The 21,712-nt window shown below is 55.3% G+C and overlaps 1 protein-coding gene across 7 annotated transcripts in view; it reads right to left on the bottom strand.

Annotated features, from left to right (window-relative positions):
- Window positions 1–21,712, bottom strand: part of DNM2 (dynamin 2) — a 94,922-nt gene that overhangs the window by 5,504 nt on the left and 67,706 nt on the right. For 5 of the 7 annotated variants that reach the window (XM_049876890.1, XM_049876888.1, XM_049876889.1 and 2 more), the window contains exons 11-18: window positions 20,713–20,799; window positions 18,516–18,586; window positions 15,038–15,089; window positions 14,073–14,084; window positions 9,926–10,039; window positions 3,626–3,735; window positions 1,160–1,271; window positions 505–669 (exon numbers count right to left, since the gene is read on the bottom strand). In XM_049876890.1, coding sequence (XP_049732847.1) covers window positions 505–669; window positions 1,160–1,271; window positions 3,626–3,735; window positions 9,926–10,039; window positions 14,073–14,084; window positions 15,038–15,089; window positions 18,516–18,586; window positions 20,713–20,799 — 723 coding nt within the window. The remainder of the gene's footprint in view (window positions 1–504; window positions 670–1,159; window positions 1,272–3,625; window positions 3,736–9,925; window positions 10,040–14,072; window positions 14,085–15,037; window positions 15,090–18,515; window positions 18,587–20,712; window positions 20,800–21,712) is intronic. The other 2 variants (XM_049876892.1, XM_049876891.1) reach the window with 1 other exon arrangement.

Genomic DNA, 21,712 nt, shown 5'->3' with positions numbered 1-21,712 from the left:
CTCTCTAGGCCTCTGCTTTCCTGTCTATAAAACGGGGATAAAAGCAATGCCTCCTCCTAGGTTTATGATGAGGCTTCAATAAATTAACTTATATATAGGTTCCTGGGTTGCACAAACAGCTAAGCGCTTGACTGCTAAAAGGTGGCCGGTTTGAACCCCCCCAGACGTGCTTCAGAAGACAGGCCTGGCAGTCAGCTTCCGGAAGGTCACAGCCTTGAAAACCCTATGGAGCAGTTCTACTCTGCACCCATGGGGTCGAGGGCAACAAACAAAAACATACAAAGCGCACAGCATGTGGTGAGCACCCCAGGTGTCGGTCAGAATTACTTGATTAAATGAGTGCGGTCATGTGGCCTGCACCCTCCCATTTCTCTAGAGAGGCTAGGACTCCGGATTTTGAAATCAGTAGCGACTGACTCTCATTTTTAACTTTGTGCACACTGTGCCCAGAGCACATCTGGCTATGGGCCGCCCACTGGCTCCCACCCTGTGACTGGCACTCACATTGTTGATCATGAGATGCATGATGGTCTTTGGCATGAGATCACGGATGGACTTGTTGATTATGGCCACGTATGAGTCCACCAGGTTGCGGATGGTCTCCACCTGGCGCTCCAGCTGCGGGTCCATGGAGAAGGTGTTCTCCTGGGCCCCGTCCTCATTTTCTGCCTGCAAGGGGGGACAGGAGGCAGGGAGGGTGACTTCGGCATGTGGCGTAGCCCCCCTCCTCTGGAAACTGCTCTCCCTGTTCCACCAACAATGTCCCACCATGTGCCCCGGCCTGCCCCTGGCCAGAGCCAGGGTGGATTCTCTCACCTGAAGATTGGAACAACATGCTAATTTGGGGGCCAAAGGTGGCCATATTCATTCTGCCTTAAGGATGGGAGGAGGGAAAAGACCAGAGCAGACAGATTCCCAGGCCATTTGGTGTCCCTGTCCTTAGCCTCTGTTGGAGAACCTCCTGAGCCCTGATAACAAATGCCCCTCTGCTTTACTCGTGTTGAGTGGGTGTCTGCTACAAGCCTTCAGAGGCCTGGCAAACACTGGCCTAGAAATGGCTCGCCCTATGAGAAACCTTCCTTCCCTGAGGGGTAGGAATGGAGTAGGGGTGGAGGTCAGCTCAGCCTAGGGTGTACTGGCCCAGCAGGCAGCTCCTCACTTGGTCCTTCTCAGGGTAGACCCCAGCTCGGAGGAATGAGGCCTTCCAGCTATCCACGTCCTCTTGGGAGTCACAGGCCAGCTCGATCTGCCGCAGGTCCTTGTAGACATTCCTGAGATGGGCAGGGAGGGGAACACGCTTGATCCTGCTCATGGGGCCCAGCAGGCCACAAGCAGCACTGAGTTGAAGCGAAGGCTCTGGGGCCTGCCAACCCAAAATGGAAACCTGACCCAGACACTCAGAGCCAGGAAGCCATGGGCAAGGGGTGGCAACTGGCTGGGCCCCATTTCCTTATCTGAGAAAGGAGGAAGGTACTAGCGCCTATACCCCAACCAGTGGACAGGCACCATGAGTGTGAGCTGCAGCGCTTCCTACAGTGCCAGGCGCAGGGTGCACGTGGTGAGTGTCTGACTTACTAGCATCTTCGGGTGTTTGTTAGCTCAGCCATCTCCTCCCCTTTCTCTGGGAATTACCCATCCCCTCCTCTGGCTGGGGAGCTCCCATTAAGGGCCGTCTGCCAGGTTAGTCTAGAGCAGTGCTGTCCAACAGAACTTTATACGACGGTAGAAACCACCTCTACCGCGTTCTCCAAGAACTTCACTAGAAATGTGGCTAGTGCGACTGAGAAAGTAAATTTTTTATTTGATTGAATGTCAATTAATTTAAGTTTAAATAACCATGTTGCCAGTGGCTACTGCATTGGAAGTGATGGGCTAGAAGGTACCCAATTCCCAGGGGCGAGTAGGGATGGGAGCTATCCAGGGACAGGACCTAGACTTCTGGAAAAGGCTGTGAAATGTTGAGCAAGTGTGGGTCTGTGAGCGAAAAAAGGTTCAGAGCCACAAGGCTGGAAGAAAAACAGCGCAGATATTAACTAGTGTTTATAGACAGTGTTCTCGAGGCCAGGCCCTGTCCCACATGTCACATGCTCTATCTCATCCCACGAGCCAGGTGTGGCCAAGATGGCCAGGTTGCCACCAAAGCCTTCGTGTGAGACCTAGGTTTGAAGTTAGGCATGGCCCTATGACTGGACAATGGGCAGCTGGTGAGAGGCCACCCTGAGCAGCTTCTGGAAGCAGTCCTGGAGTGGCTGGAGCGTCACCATGATGGCTGGTGTGTGGGCAGCCATCTTGGACAAAGATGTGGAAGCCAAGTGTTGAGGAAGGTGGAGGAACAAAAGCAGGGCTAGGCCTGGGCATGTGGCCTGGAGGCAAAGTCTGGGCTTCATTTACATCAAAAGACAAACACATCCCACAACACAGGGGAACGCAGGGAGGTGGGACAGGTGCCCAGCACCGCACGACCAGGAAGTGGTTCACACGTACCCAGCCTGGCCCACGCAGAGCATAGGGTATCCTGCTCGCCCTCGGCTTCTTGGTGGGGGCTGAGCCTAGAAGAGCTATAAAGGTTTTTGGAGCCAACAGGTGGCCACATCGGCATCAGCGAGTTAGGTCAGCCCAGCACAAAGTGGAACACCGAGTTTCCTTACATAGCCCTGGAGGAAAACAGGAGGCTCTACAGGAACTGGACTGTGGTGAAGGGCAGAGGGGAAGATGGTCCTGGGGCCAGACAGGGCTGGCAATGCCTGCCAGCTGGTCGTGTGGGGCACCAGGCCTTTTCTGAGAGGTTCCCCAACTCCCTTACCCTGGCTCCTGGATGAGGAAACCTCCTGGGTCTACCCTCAGCCCTTTCTCCTGCCAACCGGCTCTCTTCCTGAGTTGTGAGAAGCATGTCAGCTCGTGTTGAGCCTCCCTTCAACGCCTCCCATGATGGACGGGCTCCAAGCCTCCTGGCCCTTTTCATTTCCATCTACACTTGCTGTGGTGATCTCACCGGTCTCAGAACATTACACCCCATCCACACACACGGTGACAACTCTCAAATTCATACCCCCACCCAGACCTCACTACAGAACACCGCCTCTCTCCCGCTCCGTGGGTGTCCACCCTGCCTTCCCCATCTCTGCCAATGTCGCTTGGTCCATCAGGAGCTCAGGCCCTAACCCTGAGGGCTGCCACTAGCTCCTTTGTCTCTCACACCCACACCTACCAGCAGTTTGGTCAGCTCAGTCTGACTCTGCCCGGAATCCACCTCCTCCTCCTCTACGTCCTTGGCCCCACTCTGCTCAAGCCTGGACCAGTGACCTGGCTCCCCCCAGTGTGTCCCCCCCACAGCAGCCAGAGGGTGCCTGTGAACAAGAGTCAGATCTTATCCCCCCTCTGACCACGGGCCTCCATGGCTCCCTCCTCACTTGGACCCTCACTTCATCCTGGTCTCTACCCAGAGAGATCTTCCCGGACCACCCAGCAGAAGCACCCATGGCATTTACGTTTCTTCCCTGCCTCGCTCTAGAATGTGTGACCCCAGTGCCCACACATAGCCCATGCTCAGTGAACATGACTGGATGCCTGTGAGCGAGGGTCAGTCTTCATCTCCAGCCCTCCCAGGGACCCTTGGGCCTCTCACCTCTGCTCTGTGTTGAAGATGGCGAAGACATGCTTGTTGGACATGAAGCCCTTCTCCACATCACGGATTTTGAGGTTGTCCAGTGGCAGCATGTACTTCTTCTCTTTCTCCTGAGGGTGGAAGGGAGGAGTGACCCTGGGCTCTTGTGCTGGTGCCAGGCAGCACACCCAGCATCTCATGCTGATTGTTTTATCTGATTGACACCTCTGCCACCACCACCCCCCACACTCATTTTGCCCCTGCCATATCCCAGGCAGGCTCACCCCAGGGCCTTTGCACAGCCGGGTCCTCTGCCTGGAATGCCCACATGGCTCCCTTCTCACCTCCTTCAGGTCTGTGTGCAGAGGCACCCTCCTGGAAAGGTCTGCTGTCACCCCACCCCTCACTCTCTGTTCCTCTCCTTCTCCCCTTTCGTAGCACACTTCATACTCTGCTTGTTGACTGAGGCTACTGTCTATCTCCCTGACGGACACACCAGCTCCTCACAGAGTTGCTCAGCTCTGCCTACCTCTACCCAGAAGCCAACCACTCCTCTTCAGGTTGAACGAACAAAACCGTTAACTCAGGTACACCTTCATGATGGTCCCAGGGGTGATTTACAGCTACGATCCCACTCTACAGACTTGAAGACTGAGGAACTAAGTGGGGCAGGCAGCAAGTTAGGGATAGGCTAGGGTTTAAACCTTGGCTGCTTCAGATGATCCCAGAGCTGGAGCACGAGGCCATTGAGCTGATGCCTGAGCCCTGATGTCACAAAAGTGCTACTTCCTAACAGCAGCCTTGTCTGGGGGGTGCCTGACAGTCCCAAATGCTACTGGGAAACAGGCTCAGAGAGGGCGTTCCTGGCCAGGGGTGGGCGGCAGGTGAGTCAAAGAGCTGGGAGTCACATTCCGGGGCCCTGGACTCACCTACCGACATCGGCCAAGCTCCTCCTGTTTGCCTGGCTGGTGCTGGGTGTTACCTAGAAAACGTCAGGACCCTAGAGTGTAGTCAGGTCTCTGACACCCAGGCCGTCTCGATAACTGTGTGGCCTTTGCGCTGCTACAGCGCTGCTCACTCACCAGCTCACGCATCCTCCCCAGCCCACTGCCCAGGAAGCCTCACCCCCAGTGTGCGTACAAGACACCCAGCTCAGGTGCCATGGGCCACTCAAGTCTTCAAAGTCAGTTCTGTCTGACCCAAAGCCAGGTTCTCTCCACTGCCTTTTGGCCTTGCCTTGCAGCACCTGGGCTGCTTTGGAAAGGAGAGAACTGCCCCTCTCCCAGCAGTTCGCTTCTCTTCATGTGTCCTGTCGCTCACTGTCCACCGGAAGGCTCCAGAAAGAAGCCTAAGCTGCTGACTCAGAATTCAAGAGCGGCCGCAAGGATGGCGGGGGGCGGGGTGGGGGGGGAGGCAGGGAGGCCACCTTGGCATCTCAGGACAGCACAGGAAGGGGGAACAAGCAGCAGGCCTGGTGTGCAGGCTCTGTCCAGCAGCATTAGGACCTCAAATGGGCCAGAAGCCGCATGCCGCTCTGCTGCCCTAATGCGCCTGCCTAGGGCACATCGCTCCCTCTCTGCACCCCAATTTCCTCATTTGTCAACCGTGGACAGCAGGAGTCCCCCTCTTTGTGCTGGATGAAGATGAACACAATGTGGGGAAGTGCTAAGCCCAGTGCCCGCCACGGCCATCGTTCATGAGACACTGCTGGGTCTTTCTTTTTTTGCTTTCTCTTTTGGCTCCAGGGCCAGCCTACCAGGTTCTGGGCAAGGAAGAAGCAGAGCAGAGGAGCCTGGTGGCCCTGGAGGTGGCAGGTCCCCACCCCTGCCATTCAGGCTGTAAACACAAGAGGGAGGGAAGGTGATGAAGAAAGGCTGAGTAATGTAAGGCCCTGGTCCCCCCAACCTCTCAAAGAAGAGTTCTGGGGGCTCTAGAAGGGTCCAGGGTGGGCAGCACTGCAGCCCCCCTGCCTGGAGTTTGTGCAAGGGTCTGCACTGCCCCCACCCTCTTGTGTCATGAGGCAGGAAGCCACCAGTGGGCCGGTGGGGGCCAAGTAACTGAGTCACAGTCCATCCTGGCCCCGAGTGAGACACCACATCTGGAAGTGTTTATATTACGATTCCGCCCAGAACTCGGCTATTGCCTTCTTGATGCTGCCGGCAGGCAGCTGCACACAAGAACGTACGCGTGCGTGCCCGCGCGCGCACACACACACACACAGACACACACACACAGTGCAAGCTCCCTGCCCCCACTACCGTCCCACCAAAGAGAACTCCCCTGCACAGAGGCCACGGACCCAAACGCTCCATCCCACCCACCCCCAGCCGCCTCCCCACCCCCTCCTTAGGGTTTCCTGAAAACCCATAACTTTCTCCAGATGCAAGCCAGCCCTAGGCCCTAGACTTGCCACGTCAGAAGAGACGGCGCGGTCGTCGCGAGAGGAGCAGTGGCTTCCTCGCCTGCTCAGAGGCGCTGAGGTGCGGCCTAGGGCGGCAGCCCGGCACCCTGGGGGGGGGCCCCAGGACAGACAGCCGGCCCCGCCAACCCAGTGTTCAGACTACCTGTTCAGGGGTTCTGAATGTGTACAGTAGTCTGCACATTGGTTAGGCTGGGCTCGGGCGATCGGCGCCTCGGGATGGCCCCCCCGCCAGCCCCTAAACTCGCTGCCACCCCTACAATGAGGCAGACCCTGAGGTGAGTGTCATTGCCTTGCACCCCATTTCCCACCAGGGTAGAGATTCAGAGGGAAGATTGTGGAGTGAAGAGGGGCCTGGGTGGGAGAAGTAGCTCCAGGGACGTGTGGAGGGAGCCCCGGAGGGGGTTGGGGGCTCCAGCCAATTACTCCCCTGCCTGACCCCATGCTGTACCTACACCCGCCTCCTTGTTTATTTTTTGAATAAAGAAATAGTGACATCCTGCCTCTCTCCGAGGCTTCTCTAAGAAGGGTGGTCTGACCCTCAGGGGTGGCTGCCACATGCGTGACCCTGAGGACCCCTGCTGGGGACGTCAGCATGGGCAGTGGGGCCGGGATCCGAGCCTGCTTTGTGTCTGGGCCACACAGAGCCCCTTTCACGGGTCTGCTGGTTCTCATTATTGCCGTGCGCTCGACCTCGCTTCAGCATTTCCCCTGCCTCCTGTTTGGGCTGCGGAATGGCACTCCAGGGCCCCCAGGGCGGCTGAGGCTCCTGTTTTCAACCCTGGAGGAGGAACCTACCAAGGGCCCCTCCTCAAGTTAGAGGAGAAGCTCCTGAAACTGGATTCACAGTGCTGAGGAGCAGTAAACCACCAGGCTGCGGGCTGGGTCCAGGAGCCCCAGGCCTGGGGGCCCTGCTTGAGACCCCAGAACGTCCCTGCACCCATTTTTGACAGCTGATATACTGCAGAGCAGCCCCGGTTCCAGGCTACAGGGGCGGCAAGAAGGGAGAAAATGCAAAAACGTCATCCCCTATTCCAGCCATTTCAAGTGATTATGGCTCATCACCCCATCCCGGCCATTTCGAGGAGTGGTTACGGCTCATCGTCCCCATCCCAGCCATTTCAAGGAGTGGTTATGGCTAAACATCCCCCATCCTGGCCATTTCGAGAAGTGGTTATGGCTCGTCACCCCCCAACCCAGCCATTTCTAGTGGTTATGGCTGGTCACCCCCCATCCTGGCCACTTGGATGAGTGATCATGGCTTGTCACCCCCATCCCAGTCATTTTGAGGAGTGGTTATAGCTCATGGTGGGAGCAGGCCCTGGACCACTCCTGGTCTTGGCCCCCTCTACACCCCAACCCCGAGAGGCCTGCTGTGTCTGGGGTTCTAGAAGGCAGGAACCGGTCCTGAGTACCACCCTGGGAACCCCAGAAATGCTTGCATGGTGGCTCTGCTGACCCTGGTCACCCTGGGTTTGGAAAGGGCCGCCCAAAACAGTCCCTCAGAAGGCTCCTCTGGTACAAGACGATCACATTTCACCCCACACGCCCTCCCTCACAGTAACGTCATCCAGCCTGGGCTATGGGGCGTGGCTGAGACAAGCACCGAGGTCAGGGTGCCCGTGCTCACAGTGCTCAAGTGAGGCTGCCCGGCACCCACCACACAGAGCACCCTTCACCAACTGGGACAGGCAAGTCACTGCTCAGAGCCTCAGTTTCCTCACTGTCATGTGGAATGACTAGAGTGCCATCCTCCCACTTGGGTACGAGGATTCAAGAAGAGGAAGGCACTGTCCCGGGGTAGGTCAGCTGCCAGGGAGCCCCCAGGGGTCAGGCACTTTCACAGCCCTCCCAAGCCCTGGAGGAGAGGGGCAAAGAGACGGGGCTGCCGTCTCCTCCGAGGGCACCTGGCGGCACACTTGGGCTGTGCTGGTGGCACTGCTATCCCAGGTGAGCAGGAACTACAGGGACAGGCAGGCAGGTCAGGAACACCTGGTTCACTGCCCGGCCATGGCCCTGGGCTTATGGCGTAATCTGGGGCAAAACGGCTACCTCCCTGAGCCTCTGAGTCTCATCTGTACAATGGGGGACAGTCCCTACCCCACAGCCAAGAGGAGCTGGGAGGACTAAACGGTGACGACAAGGTCAAACCACCAAACACTTGCTGTGCACCAGGCCCTGTGCTGAGCTTGGCTCCTGGACTCGACTGCCAGCCCCCCACCAAGAGGGGGCAGCCATGCTCCTGATTTTATAAATGGGGAGACAAGACAGATATGGGACCATTTGCCCAAGATCTGAGAGTGACAGGCAGGGCTTCGGGATCCAGCTGGGCAGCTGGGGTTGGAGCTGGTCCCTCAGGCACCCAGCCTCGGTGCCCTCTGTGAAATCCGTGGGTCAAATCCCAACTCTCCTGCTCAGAACCCAACATCCGCTGTGCCCTCAGAGTTCCAGAATTGTCAGCTAGGCTCACAGTTCTCACGCCCAGGGGCCGAGGGGTTTGAATTTGGTGGGCATGATGGGAGCGGAGCAAGGCAGGTGCCTTCCTCATCAGACCTTAGAGGGCGTGGGTGAGGGGTATAGGTAGTCATCCTAGGCCACGAGGAGGAGCCCTGTGAAGGCGTGGAGCTTTAGCCCTGGTTGCCTCCCAGGACAGAGCCACCAAGCAGCTCTGGCCTAGGAACTCCACCCACTTGACATGGGTGAGAAACAAACTTCTGTTTGTAAGTGCCTTCATTTTGGGCCTCTTGTTATAAGACCCAAATCGATATCCCGCCTAGTGCAGCTGTGGCCAAAAGGCAGAGCCTGTGGGCCTCTCATGGGCTCCCCTCTCTGGTGACTCTCAGCTGCCGATGCGCCCCTTGTCAGGGCAGCAATGGCCATGCTGAATGAGTGGCATCACTCACAGGCCGTGAAGGCATGGTGCTGCTGTTTAGAAACTAAGCAAAGCCATGGGCTGGCCAGGACAGGAGACAGGGCCAGCATGGCCTCCATAGAGGGGCCTGGATGGCAGTGCTCGGCCCAGTGCTGCCAGAACCCCTCAGCAGGCACCTCAAGACCACAACACAGGCTGGCATTTCCTGCACTGGGCACAGTACTACTGACAGAACAAGCCCCTGGCATGAGTCATCATGACATTTCTGAGGAGCTCCCTAAATCGGCTGCCATGGAACCAATTCCTACCCAAGGTGACCCCGTGCACGTCACAGTAGAACTGTGCTCCAAGGGTTGTCAATGGCTGAGTTTTTGGATCATCAGCCTTTCTTCCAAGACACCCTGGGTGAACTCAAACCTCCCAACCATTTAGTTTGCAGTCAAGTGCTTGGCTGTCTGCACTACCCAGAGGCTCCTTCTAATAAGGACGTGCACATGTAGAATGTTTCTAAGATGAACACTGTGGTAAACTAAGCACCACAAGGTTGGCGGGAGCCATTCTACCCCATTTTAGAGATGGCGAAACTGAGGCCTGGAGAGGACAGGGGCCCAGCTGAGGCCATGAAGCACCCTGGCAGCCTGGCTGCAGAGCCTGAGTCCCTGAGCCAGGGCTCCACCCTCTCGTGAGATCAAGGGCCCTTACTGTGGCCCTGGAAGCTGTGATCAGTCTCCAGCCCTCTAGGCTGTCTGTTTCCCTTTCTTCCTCTGGGGAGCAGACCCACTGTCAGGTCCAACCCCATGGGGCCCTGAGGAGCAGGGACACAATGTGCAGTGCCTGGCCCATAGTAGCTGGCCTCCATGATCCTAACAGTGACTCTGAAGCACCTCGACCTGAGGGTGTGGGCACAGTGATGCTCAGGGAACATTTTTCAGCAAGTGGCACCCAGAGGTAGTGCGTCTGGGGTGTACCCACCCACTCTTGCCTGAGTGTCTCCTCACAGCTAGACAGCCCTGCCCTGCCAGCCACTCACCTCCTCATCCTTGTACCAGGACAGCGACTCAGCCGTCAGCACAAACCAGTACTCTTTGGAGCCGCCCTTCATCAGGCTGATGTTGTTGATGGTCAGCCAGCCCCTGCGGATCACCTGGAGGGGACGAAGGGGCTCAGTGGAGGCGAGGACCCTGCTGCCCACAGCCCACCCTCCAGCGCAGTGGTCAGTACCCCTCTCCCCACAGCATCTCTCCAGATCCCATCATGCTCCTCTGACAAGGGCTCAGGGTGAGAGTCTGCCCAGGGACAGAGAGCCCGGGCAGGAGGAGCCCAGAGGAGGATGTCCAGGCTTGTGCAGGGGGCCAGGTCATGTGGAAGGTGACAGTGGGGAGGTGCACTTGGTTTGGTGAGGTGCGCTTCTTGGGATGCCCTCAGTCCCTGAGCCTCGAGCCTTCTGGGGGAGCTGTAGATGGGGGCCAGAAGAATCACTCACGCTGTGGAGCTGTGCTTCCTTCCTTTTTAGGGCTGAGTGTGCTGAGTGGAACCATCAGCAGCTCACTGTTCATGGCCTCAACTTTGCTGTCTATACTGTGGCTGACCTGGTGCCAGGTTGGCAGGGCAGGGCAGGGCCCTCAGGGGGGGAACCTACTCTGACTGGGCCATGGCCAATACCACCCCCCAGCTGGCTCCCTTCCAGAGTGCCAGCCTTCCCCACAGTCGCTTTTCAGAGTACCAAGATGAAGAGGTTCCGTGACCCAGAGGGTTGAGGACAAATGCTTGGCCCTAGGGGACCCCGTCAGGGTTCCTGGAGGGGCCCTCAGGGCTATGTAAGGGATAGGGTACACTCCCACACTGGCTTCAAGCCTGGGAGCCCTACTCTTCTCTGACATGGTGGGGTTCTGTGCTGGGAGGGCACCACGGATGAAGCTCAGATGGCCACAGCTGTCATCTGAATGGGCGGCAGAGCCAGGCCTGCATGAAGCACTCACCTGACAGCTTATGCAGGCAGTCAGGGGGCAGGCCCCAGAGCGGAGGGAGGAAGGAGACAGGCTCCAGACACAAATGAGGGCCGGAGCCCCCCAACACACTGGACTGGGGACCCTGGGACAGCAGGAAGCACAAGAAGCATGGGCAGGGCCACCTGGGGCCACAGCAGCAATACACCAGGCTAACCTGCAGAGGGCGGGGTCAGCATGGAAGTGCTGGTATGGACCCCCAGGGTGGGGCAGAAGCACAAGCATCTGAGATGGGGCCTTTCCAGAAGAATCTGGACCAGAGGCCTTCCTCGAGGGCATCTGGCCAGGAGCTTCACCTTTCTACCCTGATGTACCCTCAGGCCCATCAGGTTCCCAGCCCACAGCACCTGCCCCTCCTCTGTGGCTGGATATGGGCTCCGAGCCCCAGATGGCCACGAAGGGAAGGTGGCCCAAGTGCCACACAGAAGTCCCTCCCCAGGCTGGGAACAGCATGAGATGGCACCTAGTGCCCCTTGTGAAGGCTGAGGACACAGGCCCCTCCTTGGGTACTGGCTCCCTGGGATGATGAGAACACCATTTTGAACTCTGTAGCTGTCTGGAAGCAGGCCATGACCTGGCACCTGCCACCCTGGGCTGCTGGTTGGGTGAGCCAGAGAGGTTGTTAGCCCCAGTGGGGTCAGGACACCCTCACTGGCAATGGGGTGACCAGTCATCCTGGTTTACCTAGGAAGTTCCTGATTTTACTACTTAAAGTCCTGTGTCCAGGATGCACCCTCAATCCTGGGCAAACTGGGATGAGTGGTCCTCTTACTGGTAAAGTTGGTCTTCAAATGCAGGGCCAAGACTGACCTGAGAAGGACCCAGAAAGGAGCCCCTGACTCAGGGTGGAGGCTCGGAGGTGCAGGGCTAAAGGGAGCCAGGTGCTCGTGACCTCCCTGCCTCTGGCCACCATGCCATCCCAACCCCAGGGCTGCGGGACTCTATGTTCATAGTTGGTCTTCCTTCACTCAGGGCAGGAGAGCCTGGCCCAGGGTCATTGTCCAGAGACAGACTCAGAGTGGGTATCTCATGAATCTCTGTTCAGTCACTGATTGACAACAGGGAAGGGAGAACAGGGGACAGGCTGTCAGTGCTCCCCCAGAGGAGAAATCCGTACACAGCGAGGGCTCCAAGAAGCAGATGTGCCCCGAGCCATCTACCTTCACCTGTGGGGAGTAGCTGTCAGAGTTGGAGGACTAGGCCCTGGCTGTGCTGCGGGGCAGGTGGCTACCCTGTCCTGTGGGGACACTGCCCATGCCATGCCAGGAATAGCACACCCAAACCTTAGAGCCAGAGGCTGCTGGTCAGCCTGGCTGAAGCCAGCCAGAGAGTTACCTGCATGGGAGGCTAAGTGGGGTTAGAGACAAGTTCTGCCCTGGGTTGGTGCTAGGTGGAGGCAGCCGATACAGGACCCTGAGTCTAGAGAAAACGGGGGTATGGCCAGGCTTCTGCATCTGAGATCTAGGCCATCCAAGGGGCCCGGTGTAGGGGAAACGTTGAGGGAGACAGAAGGGGCAGCAGACAGGGCTCCTGCTCCAGGGCACACAGCATCAGGAGCACAGCACACAGCATCAGGAGCACAGCACACAGCAGGCAGGGGGAGGGCTGACCAGGCAGCAGGGGCAGCGGCAGCAAGCAGCTAAGCTGGGCCCTTGGGGAGGCCGGCCTGGCTTCTCCCTTTGTGAGTGTTCTGCCCTGGGCTGCCTGGGCAGGGATGGAAACCACTGCCGGGAGACCCCACCATCACGCTCATGGAAGGGGCTTGGCTTGGTGGCCATGGGTGTGGAATCTGGTAGGAACAGAAACATGACTAAAGCCCTCAGACTGCAGGAGAGAAGCAAGCACCTGGCTGCTTGTTGTGGGGGAGGGTGGTTCATGGGAAGGCGGGAACCATGGCTGAGGCTGCTTGTTTCCTCCCTCCCACCATTCCTGGTTTGTACTCTGGCCCTTTCTCAACCTTCCAGGAGCTGGGGCAGTGAGGCCCTAACACAGGATCGGCTGAGTCACAAGAAAGGTCCTGAGACTGCCATAAGATCCAGCCAGAAGAGCAGAGGTGGGGTCTGCCCAGGTCCTCAGTGGCTGTCAATGGGAGGCTATTTGGAGAAGGGGACCTCGACTAGGGCTGCATGCCCAGCCCACTTTCTGTGAGGGGCATTCTCTGAGTGGGAGATGTAGGGCCGAGGCCAGATGCCTGAAGGCAAGTATCCCAAAATGGGCCCAACTCGCAGACTTGCACAGTGTCACTTCCCACTGGGTCCAGCAGTGGGTTCTGCACACGGGGAGGAGGTGTTACCTACAGCAGAGACGGCAAATACAACTCAACTGTGTGGCCACGCTGACTGACTGGTTGTAGCTGGCTGGAGCACTGTGGTGATAATTCTGGGCACAGCAGGAATGGATGCTAGGATCGATTAGTGATGTCTGCCATAGGCAGAGGAGAAGAGAAAGGGGGCCGGTAGAACAGAACACTCTCATCAACTGTCACATCTGCCACAAAGGCAGGAGAATAGGAGCAGAATCCAGGAAATAGATCTGTGTTTGATTAGTCATGTCTGTCATGGGTACAGGAGGGGTACCCTGTGAAGATATCATGCTGACCAGTTAGTCACATCTGCCACAGAACGGGGACTGGTTGCATGTTTAGGAAAGAATGCCAGGATTGATTACCGATGTCTACCACTGGCACATGACAGTGGAGAGGCACAAGGGAAAGAGTACTGGGTCAATGAGCAATGTCTGCCCTGGGCACAGAATGGGAGAATTCTGCCTGTGGAGAAGCATGCTCTGATCAATGAGTGATGTCTGCACTGGAGAGAGGAGGGCTGGCAGTGGAAAGTACGCATTATGTGGGGCTTGAGCAAATTTTCCATGGCCAGGGATGTGAGGGGAGGGAGGGCGGTGTGTGAACCAAATATCTGCCACCCCCCACCTACAGGAAACCAGGTCAACCAACGGGAATCAGCAAAGGCGGCGATCAGGTTAGTGCCTGTGTAAGTCAACTTACGCCTGGGGCAATGCCAAGTCCAGCCCTGGCTGCAGTGTGGAGGTTGTTAGTTAGCTTGATTTTTAGTTATTTGTTATCTGGAGGGGAGAGGAAGGTTACAGGATGGGCAGGGACTTCACCACTACTAGATTCTCTAACATTTGCTACCACACTAAGTGGGTACTTACCAGGATCTCCCCCTTTGAAAACACAAAGTTAGGGTTGTGGGTAAATCAAGGAAGAGCAGGCCAAGGAAAAGAGACGTAAGGGACATGAGGGGACAGAAAAGAAGCACGAAAAGCACAAAAACAGGAGAAGAGAAGAGCAGAGAAAAAAAACAGCAAAAGAAAAAAAAAATTACATGCTATTAATTATATTCATGGTGTTAATATTTAATTCATTATCATCTCTTGAAACAAAAAGCAACAACGTACATATTACCCATGGCAAGCGCAAAAAAAAAAAAAAAAAAAAAAACAAAACCATGCAGAGGTTACATTCTTCTTTTCCAACGGGCTGTATAATCGTGCAAGATAAATGGCAGAGCCCCACCCCCTCCCCATCCAATGTGGAAGAGGAGGGATGTTAGCAGAGATTTTTCAAAGATGACCTATTTTTTAGGGGAGAAAAAAAGGCACCTCACACTGGCATTTATAAAGGCCTTTCATGTTTCACAAGGCCTCTGACTAGGGCAGGACACCGAGGTGGAAAACCCTTCAGGTGGCTCAGGGTTTCTCCATGTGTGGGGCTCAAGTCACCCCCAGCCTCACCTGAGCTGCTTTGACAACGCAGCTCCCACTTGGCTATGAGCTACACGTTGGAATCCCTGGGGCTGAGCAATCCAATTGGGTGGCAAACACCTCGGGTCATTGTCACATTGCCCCTCACTTGAGAGTCAAGTTCCACCCCCGGCCTGGGATGTCAGGGCCTTCTTAGTCACATAATCTGCCCCCAAGGCCCTGCCAAAGCTTTAACTCCCAGACCGTTTTCCTGAAACATCAAAAGCTAAGCCGACTCCAGAGGCTGAGTGAGTGGAGGGCCTGGTACTACAGGGTCGGCTTCTGGCAAGGCATTCTGGGTGTCCCTGAGTGCTCTTCCACACCTCCCCCCTCCCCCACCCGGGTGGGGTTGCAGCCGCGGAGGAGTGGGCTACCTGATTGGGGATGGCTCTCTTCTTGTTCAGCTGTGTGCTCCTCTGCTGGGCACTGGAACCAAAGCACAAAGACGGCTCATGTGGACGAAACACCATGATAGCAAGAGAACTCATGGCCCGGCAGGGGAGAGGGGCTTTCTCCTGCAGGGGGCCGACTGCCCAAGTTCAGGCAGAGGCCAAGAGAAGCCTCTGCACAAAAAGGGTGGCCAAAGAGAAGGAGGACCTCAGTAACATTAAACAAGAAAGTGTATCTGGTTAATCTGAAGCTCCTAGGCCCTGATCTCAACCACTCCTGAAAACAGCATCTATTTCCAGGAGCCACTGAATCCTGGAACCTCAAAGATGGGATATGACAAAGAAGCTGGGTTCTCAGGTGGCCAATAAGTAGCCATGGTGGCCCCAAGGTAACCTGAGTACCAGGCTGGCTGAGGGTTAAAATACTGAAGGTTCCATCTGCTCTCTCTTCCTATCCCTGACCCGCTACCACTGGCCTGTCAAACCCAAGGTCTTCAGGCTCCTCAGTGAGGATGCCTCAGTTCAAGGTGACTGCCATGAAAACATCATCTCAGACAGTTCCTGACCCAATTCAAGATCAACAGGGCATGCTTCCACAAGCTCCTTTACTTTTGTATGTCACAGATCTCTTCTTTGTTGTTCATCATATTTCCCTGCTGTAACAAAAGCCAGTGTATTTTATATGTGAACACCTATTCAATTTTCTTATTAGTTCTAAGCTATATTCTAGTGCTTCCTGGTAGGCAGTCGTATCATCTGCAAACAATTTATATCTCCTGTTACTTATATGCCATATTTTCTTTTCTTATTGCTTTGGTAAGAACTTTAAGAGCAATATGAAAAAGTACACCATTTTGTCTCGCTCTTTTATTGGCTGCCTCTGGTATTTTACCTTCAAGTTGGCTGCTGGTTTAAGGCAGACGAGAACATGTGTGCGGGCACGTGTGTGCTAAGAAAGTAGGCTTCTGTTCCTAGATTACTAAAGGTTTTAAAATTAAGAACGGATGCAGAATTTTATCCAGTGATTTACCTTTTTCTCTGGGCCCTGGTTTTTTGTTTTCTTTTTTTTAATAATTTTTATTGTGCTTTAAGTGAAAGTTTACAAATCAAGTCAGTCTGTCACATATAAGCTTGTATAAGGCCCTGGTTTCTAACCACAGTATTTAGAGGGCAGCAAGAAGCCCAGAACGTCTGAGTACAGGAAGGTGTTTGATCAATAGCGTCTGAAGGAGTCAGAATGAGCTTAACCAACACTCACAGCAATGCCCAAGTGGTACTTCCTCAAATATTCCTGGCTCCCACCTTTGCCAGAGCCCTCAAATGCCAGCCCATATAATAGTCTCTCCATTGTCTGGACTCAAATCATAGATTTCCCGCTGCCCTGGAGAGGGAGAGCAGAGTCCAAAGTCCTCACGTGGGCCTGCTGGGCCTTCCAGGCAATGGTGCCTGGTAGCCATCTCTCAGTTCCATCCTACCTTCATCGACTGTGTCCTCCCCATGCTCCTGCCTCTTGACCTTCCTTCCCTCCGTCCCGAGACTCTCTGGGGTCTCCCGCCTGTCACCTAGCTGTCACTACTTGGCTTGGATGACACTTCCTCGGGGAGGTCTTTCCAGGTCACGTCCCTCGCTCTGCTTTTCCACAGCACCTCACCTACTCTTCTTTCCAACTCTCTTGTCTTCCTGACAGTTTGTTCAGTGACCCCATCTCCACAGCCTGTGGGCACAAAAAGGGAGGGGCCACATCTGGCTTGTTCAGTGCCACAGTCCTAAGGCCCAGCACTGTGACTACCTCCGAGAAAGTGCTCAATACCTACTCAGTGAGCCCCTGAGACGGCGGCCTAGGCTTGTGGCTGGGCAGAGCCTGGCACCTTGAGCCCCACACCCAGCCCAGGCATCCCCATTCACACACCAGGGAGAAGGCACACAGCAGGCAATACCCACCCGGTCACCAGCTGCTCAGTATAGTAACAGCTGGGGTAATTGGGAAGGCCCAGGAATCCAGAGAAAGAGTAGAGTGGTCAAAGGAAAAACAGGAGAGATTGTGAGAAGGAACTGTGGATGAAGTGTGAGAAGCAGAGACGTTAAGGTAAGGAAAACAGCAGCAACGTGAAGAGAGGCACCGGCATTTTCAGCCCACATACGCCCAGCTGCTGGGAAGAAAGCGGCAGGAGAGGCTGCCTTCCCCAGGGCTCGGACCACCCGCCTGAGGTGTGGCCCGTCTAGAGGGCTGTGTCCAGGGCTCACAGCTTACCCCCAGCAGGGACAGCACGGCCAGGGCCCATGGCCCATTTGGACTTGGGAGAAACTCTGATCGTGCCCACTGGCCACATGCCTGCAACTCAGGGAACTCTGTGCATTCGTTCATTCATTCATTCCACTCACCTACTATGTGCACAAAACAGGTGCCCAATCGACTTTGTTGAGCACATCAACAAATGTTTTGCTCAGGAAGCTACTCAGTCCAGAACTCGGTCTACTAGGCCCTCCTTGAAGAAGCTTTCCCTGGATGCCCAAGGCCGGCCAGAAGGCTTCCTGTGTTCTCCTGGCCTCAGCCCAACACTGACAACAGTGCATCTTAACTGCCCTGTGCATGTGTCCCCTCACAGGGGACCTTCCTTTGAGGGCAGGACCCGGCTCTGTTATCAAGTGTCTGAGAAAGCAATGGCTGGGTGACAGTGAGGGTCCTCATGTGCTACTTCCTCAGGGCCTCCTGACTCCCACCTCGCCAGCTCCCTCAAACAGGATCCCACGTGATAGCCTCTCCCTCTTGCCTGGACCCAGAGATGTCCCGTGCATGACACAGAAGGCATGCCAGCAGTATTTGCCAAACATACAAGGAAGCTGGCTACTGATAATTTTTCACTCTGTTAGCCTCAGGCCAAGACGCCTGCACAAGCCACCAGACCACCTACATGACACCCAAGCACACTGCAGGGACCTGGAAGCTGATGGAATCAGTGGGGAAACACCTAAAACCACCAGCTTTTGTATCTCCATCCTGCCCAAATCAGAGATCCCCACCCTGGCACCTTATGCTGCCTCCATAGAAGGTTCCAGTTTTAACCTCTATGGCTAAAAGCCAGAGACACTCACAGGCTGAGCAGCATCCAGAGCCCCGAGTCTGCAGGAGGCCTGTGAAGAGGCGTGTGCAGTGTGGGCGGGTCTGGGAGGAGCCGCTTACCAGGCCATGGAAGGCTCTGACGAGTCTCACGGGACATGTTGCACCACAACACCCCCTCCTCCTTAAACCACCCACTAGGATGCCCCACAGAAGGTGCTTTGGGGACAATGGGGAGGGGGGCCACCACTAGCCCAGGAGAGCTTCCAGGTACCGCCCCAGGGGCGGAACACTCAGATGCTGCTGTGCTGAGGGAATCCCAACATGGCCACCTCCCCCTGCGGGCCTGGCTCCCAGGGAAGGCACTGTGCCACCCCACCAGCTGCTGTCTGGGAAGGTACATACTTGGCAAATCCAATGAAGTCTTCGTGGTTTGTGTTGATGTAAGACTGCTCAATGTCGATCAGAAGAAGAATCTGAGGGAAAGTGGGGGTGACTGTTAGTCCAGAACCAAGCGTGGCAGAGAAGGGCAGCGACCAGAGCACTCCCCACACCCACCAGCAGAGGGGGCCCAGGAATCATGCTGCTTCCCAGGCAGGAGCCCAGCCGATGGCTCCCCCCACTCCTGCACGCAACCCTGGGTAGGCCTGTAAGGGGAAGGGGGCACAGATGCTTCCAGAGATCAGGGCCTCACAGGCGAGTAAGATGGGGGCAACAGAGCAAAGCGAGACAGCCCGGTATGGTGGTTAACAGCACAGCCTCTGGGGTTGACCACCTGGGTTGGAGTCGTGGCTTGGCCACTGACTGTGTGGCTCTGTGCCTCATGTGACTGAGCTGTGGAATGGGGTCACAGGAGACCCTACTTCAAAGGGCTGAATCCTTTACAATACAGAAAGTCTTTAGAAGAGTGCCTGGCACGTTATAAATGCTGTTATTAAAAATTCAAACATAATTTGGTGGCTAGATGTTTCAACTTTTGATCTGGTCGAGTGAAGACATTAAAATAAAACACACACTGCACGCGTACACACACATACGCGCACGCGCTCACACACACACACAAGCATGTAAGTCAGTTAAGGATATCACTTCAGGATCAGGTGGTTAAACAATATACTTTGCTTGCTGAAACTCTCTCTTCCTTTCCTTCTTGTCCTTTTTTGGCCCCGGACGAGATTGTCCTACGGGAACCACTGGTCCAAATAGCTCACTGGGTTGGTTCCCATGAAGAATGGGCCAAGCAGCCTGGGAGGAAGGACTTGAACACCACTTGCTGGGCTCCCACTGGCCCTGGACCAGTCACTTTGCCTCTCTGTGCCTCAGCGTACTCAAGCATAACATGGGCAAAGCATTTAGCCCCCACAGAGCTGTTGGAAAGGGCCAGGTATTCCATCTGTGGGAGCCACTGTGACTACTTTAGTAAGGCCTGTGTTGCATCACCTGTGGGCCCTGGGATAAAGGCTGGCCGCGTTGGCAGTGAGGCAGCCAGGGGTTGTGGTACTCTTGGAAGGACAGCATCATTCTTGCAAAAGAATAAAACTAACTGGAACCTCTCAAGCTTTTCATCCAACTTCCAGGCTATAGGAACTACACGGGAAAGAGGCACAAGCTGACCAGTTCCCTGAAGGAGCAACTGGCCAAATCAAGACCATGGGATGCTCTGACAGAAAAACGAGCCAGTTTCTCCTTCAACGGTGAGGGGAAAGGGGGCTGTTCTTGGCTAAGAGACTAAGAGCTATAGCAACCAAATATGTGTAGACTCATTTAGATTCTGGTTTGAACAAACTGCAAAGAGACCGCAAAGGACAAATGAGGGGAAGCGACGAGGACCAGGTGTTGGGTCATGTGAAGGCATAATGATGGCCCGGGGCTTGTGTGAGAATATGCCACGTGCCGTGAGAGACCATGAGCCACACGTTAGGGTGAGGTGGGAGCATGTTTGGGACAGGCTTCAATACTTCAGGATGCAAAGGGAAGAGAGAAGAGACAGGTGACAAGTGAGACTAATGGAATGGTGATGGTTGCCGTGCAGGAGGGGTCGCAGGGGCACGCTGGTCCACTCCCTGGCTTTGTATCTTCCCAAGAAAATGTTAAAACACAAAAAAGCACCCCAAAAGCTTTCCACCGGGTGAATGCATAATACCATCTGGACCATGGAATACAACTCAACAAGGCCACTGCCACACACAACAAACAACATGGACAGTCCCCACATGCATCCCGCACATGAAAGAAGTCGATTCAAATTAGAGAACTTGAATTTTCAAATTCGTGACAATGGACTCTGGCTTGATCATCTCCACTCCAACTGTTTTTTTTTCTCCTTCCTTTTCCAATCAAAGAAGAAAAAGGTTCCAATCGCATGAAAAGGCAAAACTATAAGGACAGAAAATAGATCTGGGGGCAAGGGGAGGGGCTGACGACAGGGGTGCAAGGAGGGGGAATTTGAGGGGATGGAACCACACTGTGTCTTGAGTGAGGTGGAAGTCACATTACAGTAGGTGTTTGTCAAGACTCATAGAACTGTACACTAAAAAAGGTAAGTTTCCCTGAATGTAAATTATATCTGAAAAATAAAACAAACAAACAGAAAACCCAATACCTGGTCCTTGGTTTTCCCCTCCCGTTCCCGGATGTACGTGGTGACGATTCGCTCCGTTTCCTCTCGTAACCGGGGGTAGGAGCTGAGCTAGGGGAAGAAGCAGAGTGGCAGCATCGGCTGGGGCCTCAGGCCCAGAAAGGAACGCCACGGAAAATTCAGGGGTGGTGGTGAGAGACATGGAGAGACCCACCGAGTCCCCCACGACGCTCCTGTCACCACAGCTGCTTCAGCGGGAGACAAAACCACTGTCGTGGGGAGTACGGTGGGCCTGGGAAAGTGGGCGTGAGAGAGCGTGCCAAGCAAGAGCAGAGTGACTTTGCTAGTCAGCAAATCAGAGGAGGAAAAGGGGCAGAGAGCAGGTGGTGTCTCCTTCCCACCCGGCACTGGGTGACAACAAGGACACCAAATGTGCTTAAGGCCACTGGGTCGACGGGGTGAGGGCCCTCACCAAGCTCGTGAGCATGTAGCACCTTCTCTAGGATGGTGCGGCGGCACCTGGGCCATCTACCTCGGCGGGACCCCCTTGAAGAAAACAATTCCTCATCACTTTACCTCTGGTGCCCACGAGTCTAGTCCAGCACTACCCCTTGGCTTTGTCTGCGGGCAGTAACCAAACACACAGCGGACTCATGCTTTTCGTGGCTGGGGTTAAGTTCATAGACTGGGACAATTGAGCAGACTCTCAAAATGACTCGGGAACAACCTCTCCAGTGCTGCTGACTAGAACACGCAGGTCTGCACACCGACAAAGTGGCTCGCTGCTGTGGTGACAGGTGGAAAACCCATCACCTCACCTCCCCCCTCTTTAACGGGCGCTGACTCTCGCAGGGCCGACTGTAACCTCCACCTGCTTAGGAAATTTGATGGTTTGGGCAAGTCAAAGGCCCCCACCACCACTGGTAGCCAAAATGGCAAAGGTGGAATGTAGGTGCGGTGCAGCTCCCCCGAATGTGTCTGCCAATGCAAAGTTGAGATGTCGCTAAGTAACAAATGGTCTGCA

Source organism: Elephas maximus, chromosome 3, assembly GCF_024166365.1.
Source record: "Elephas maximus indicus isolate mEleMax1 chromosome 3, mEleMax1 primary haplotype, whole genome shotgun sequence".
In the NCBI taxonomy this organism is placed as follows: Eukaryota; Metazoa; Chordata; class Mammalia; order Proboscidea; family Elephantidae; genus Elephas; species Elephas maximus.
Note: the sequence above shows the minus strand (reverse complement) of the source record. Positions and strands in the feature narration are given on the sequence as shown.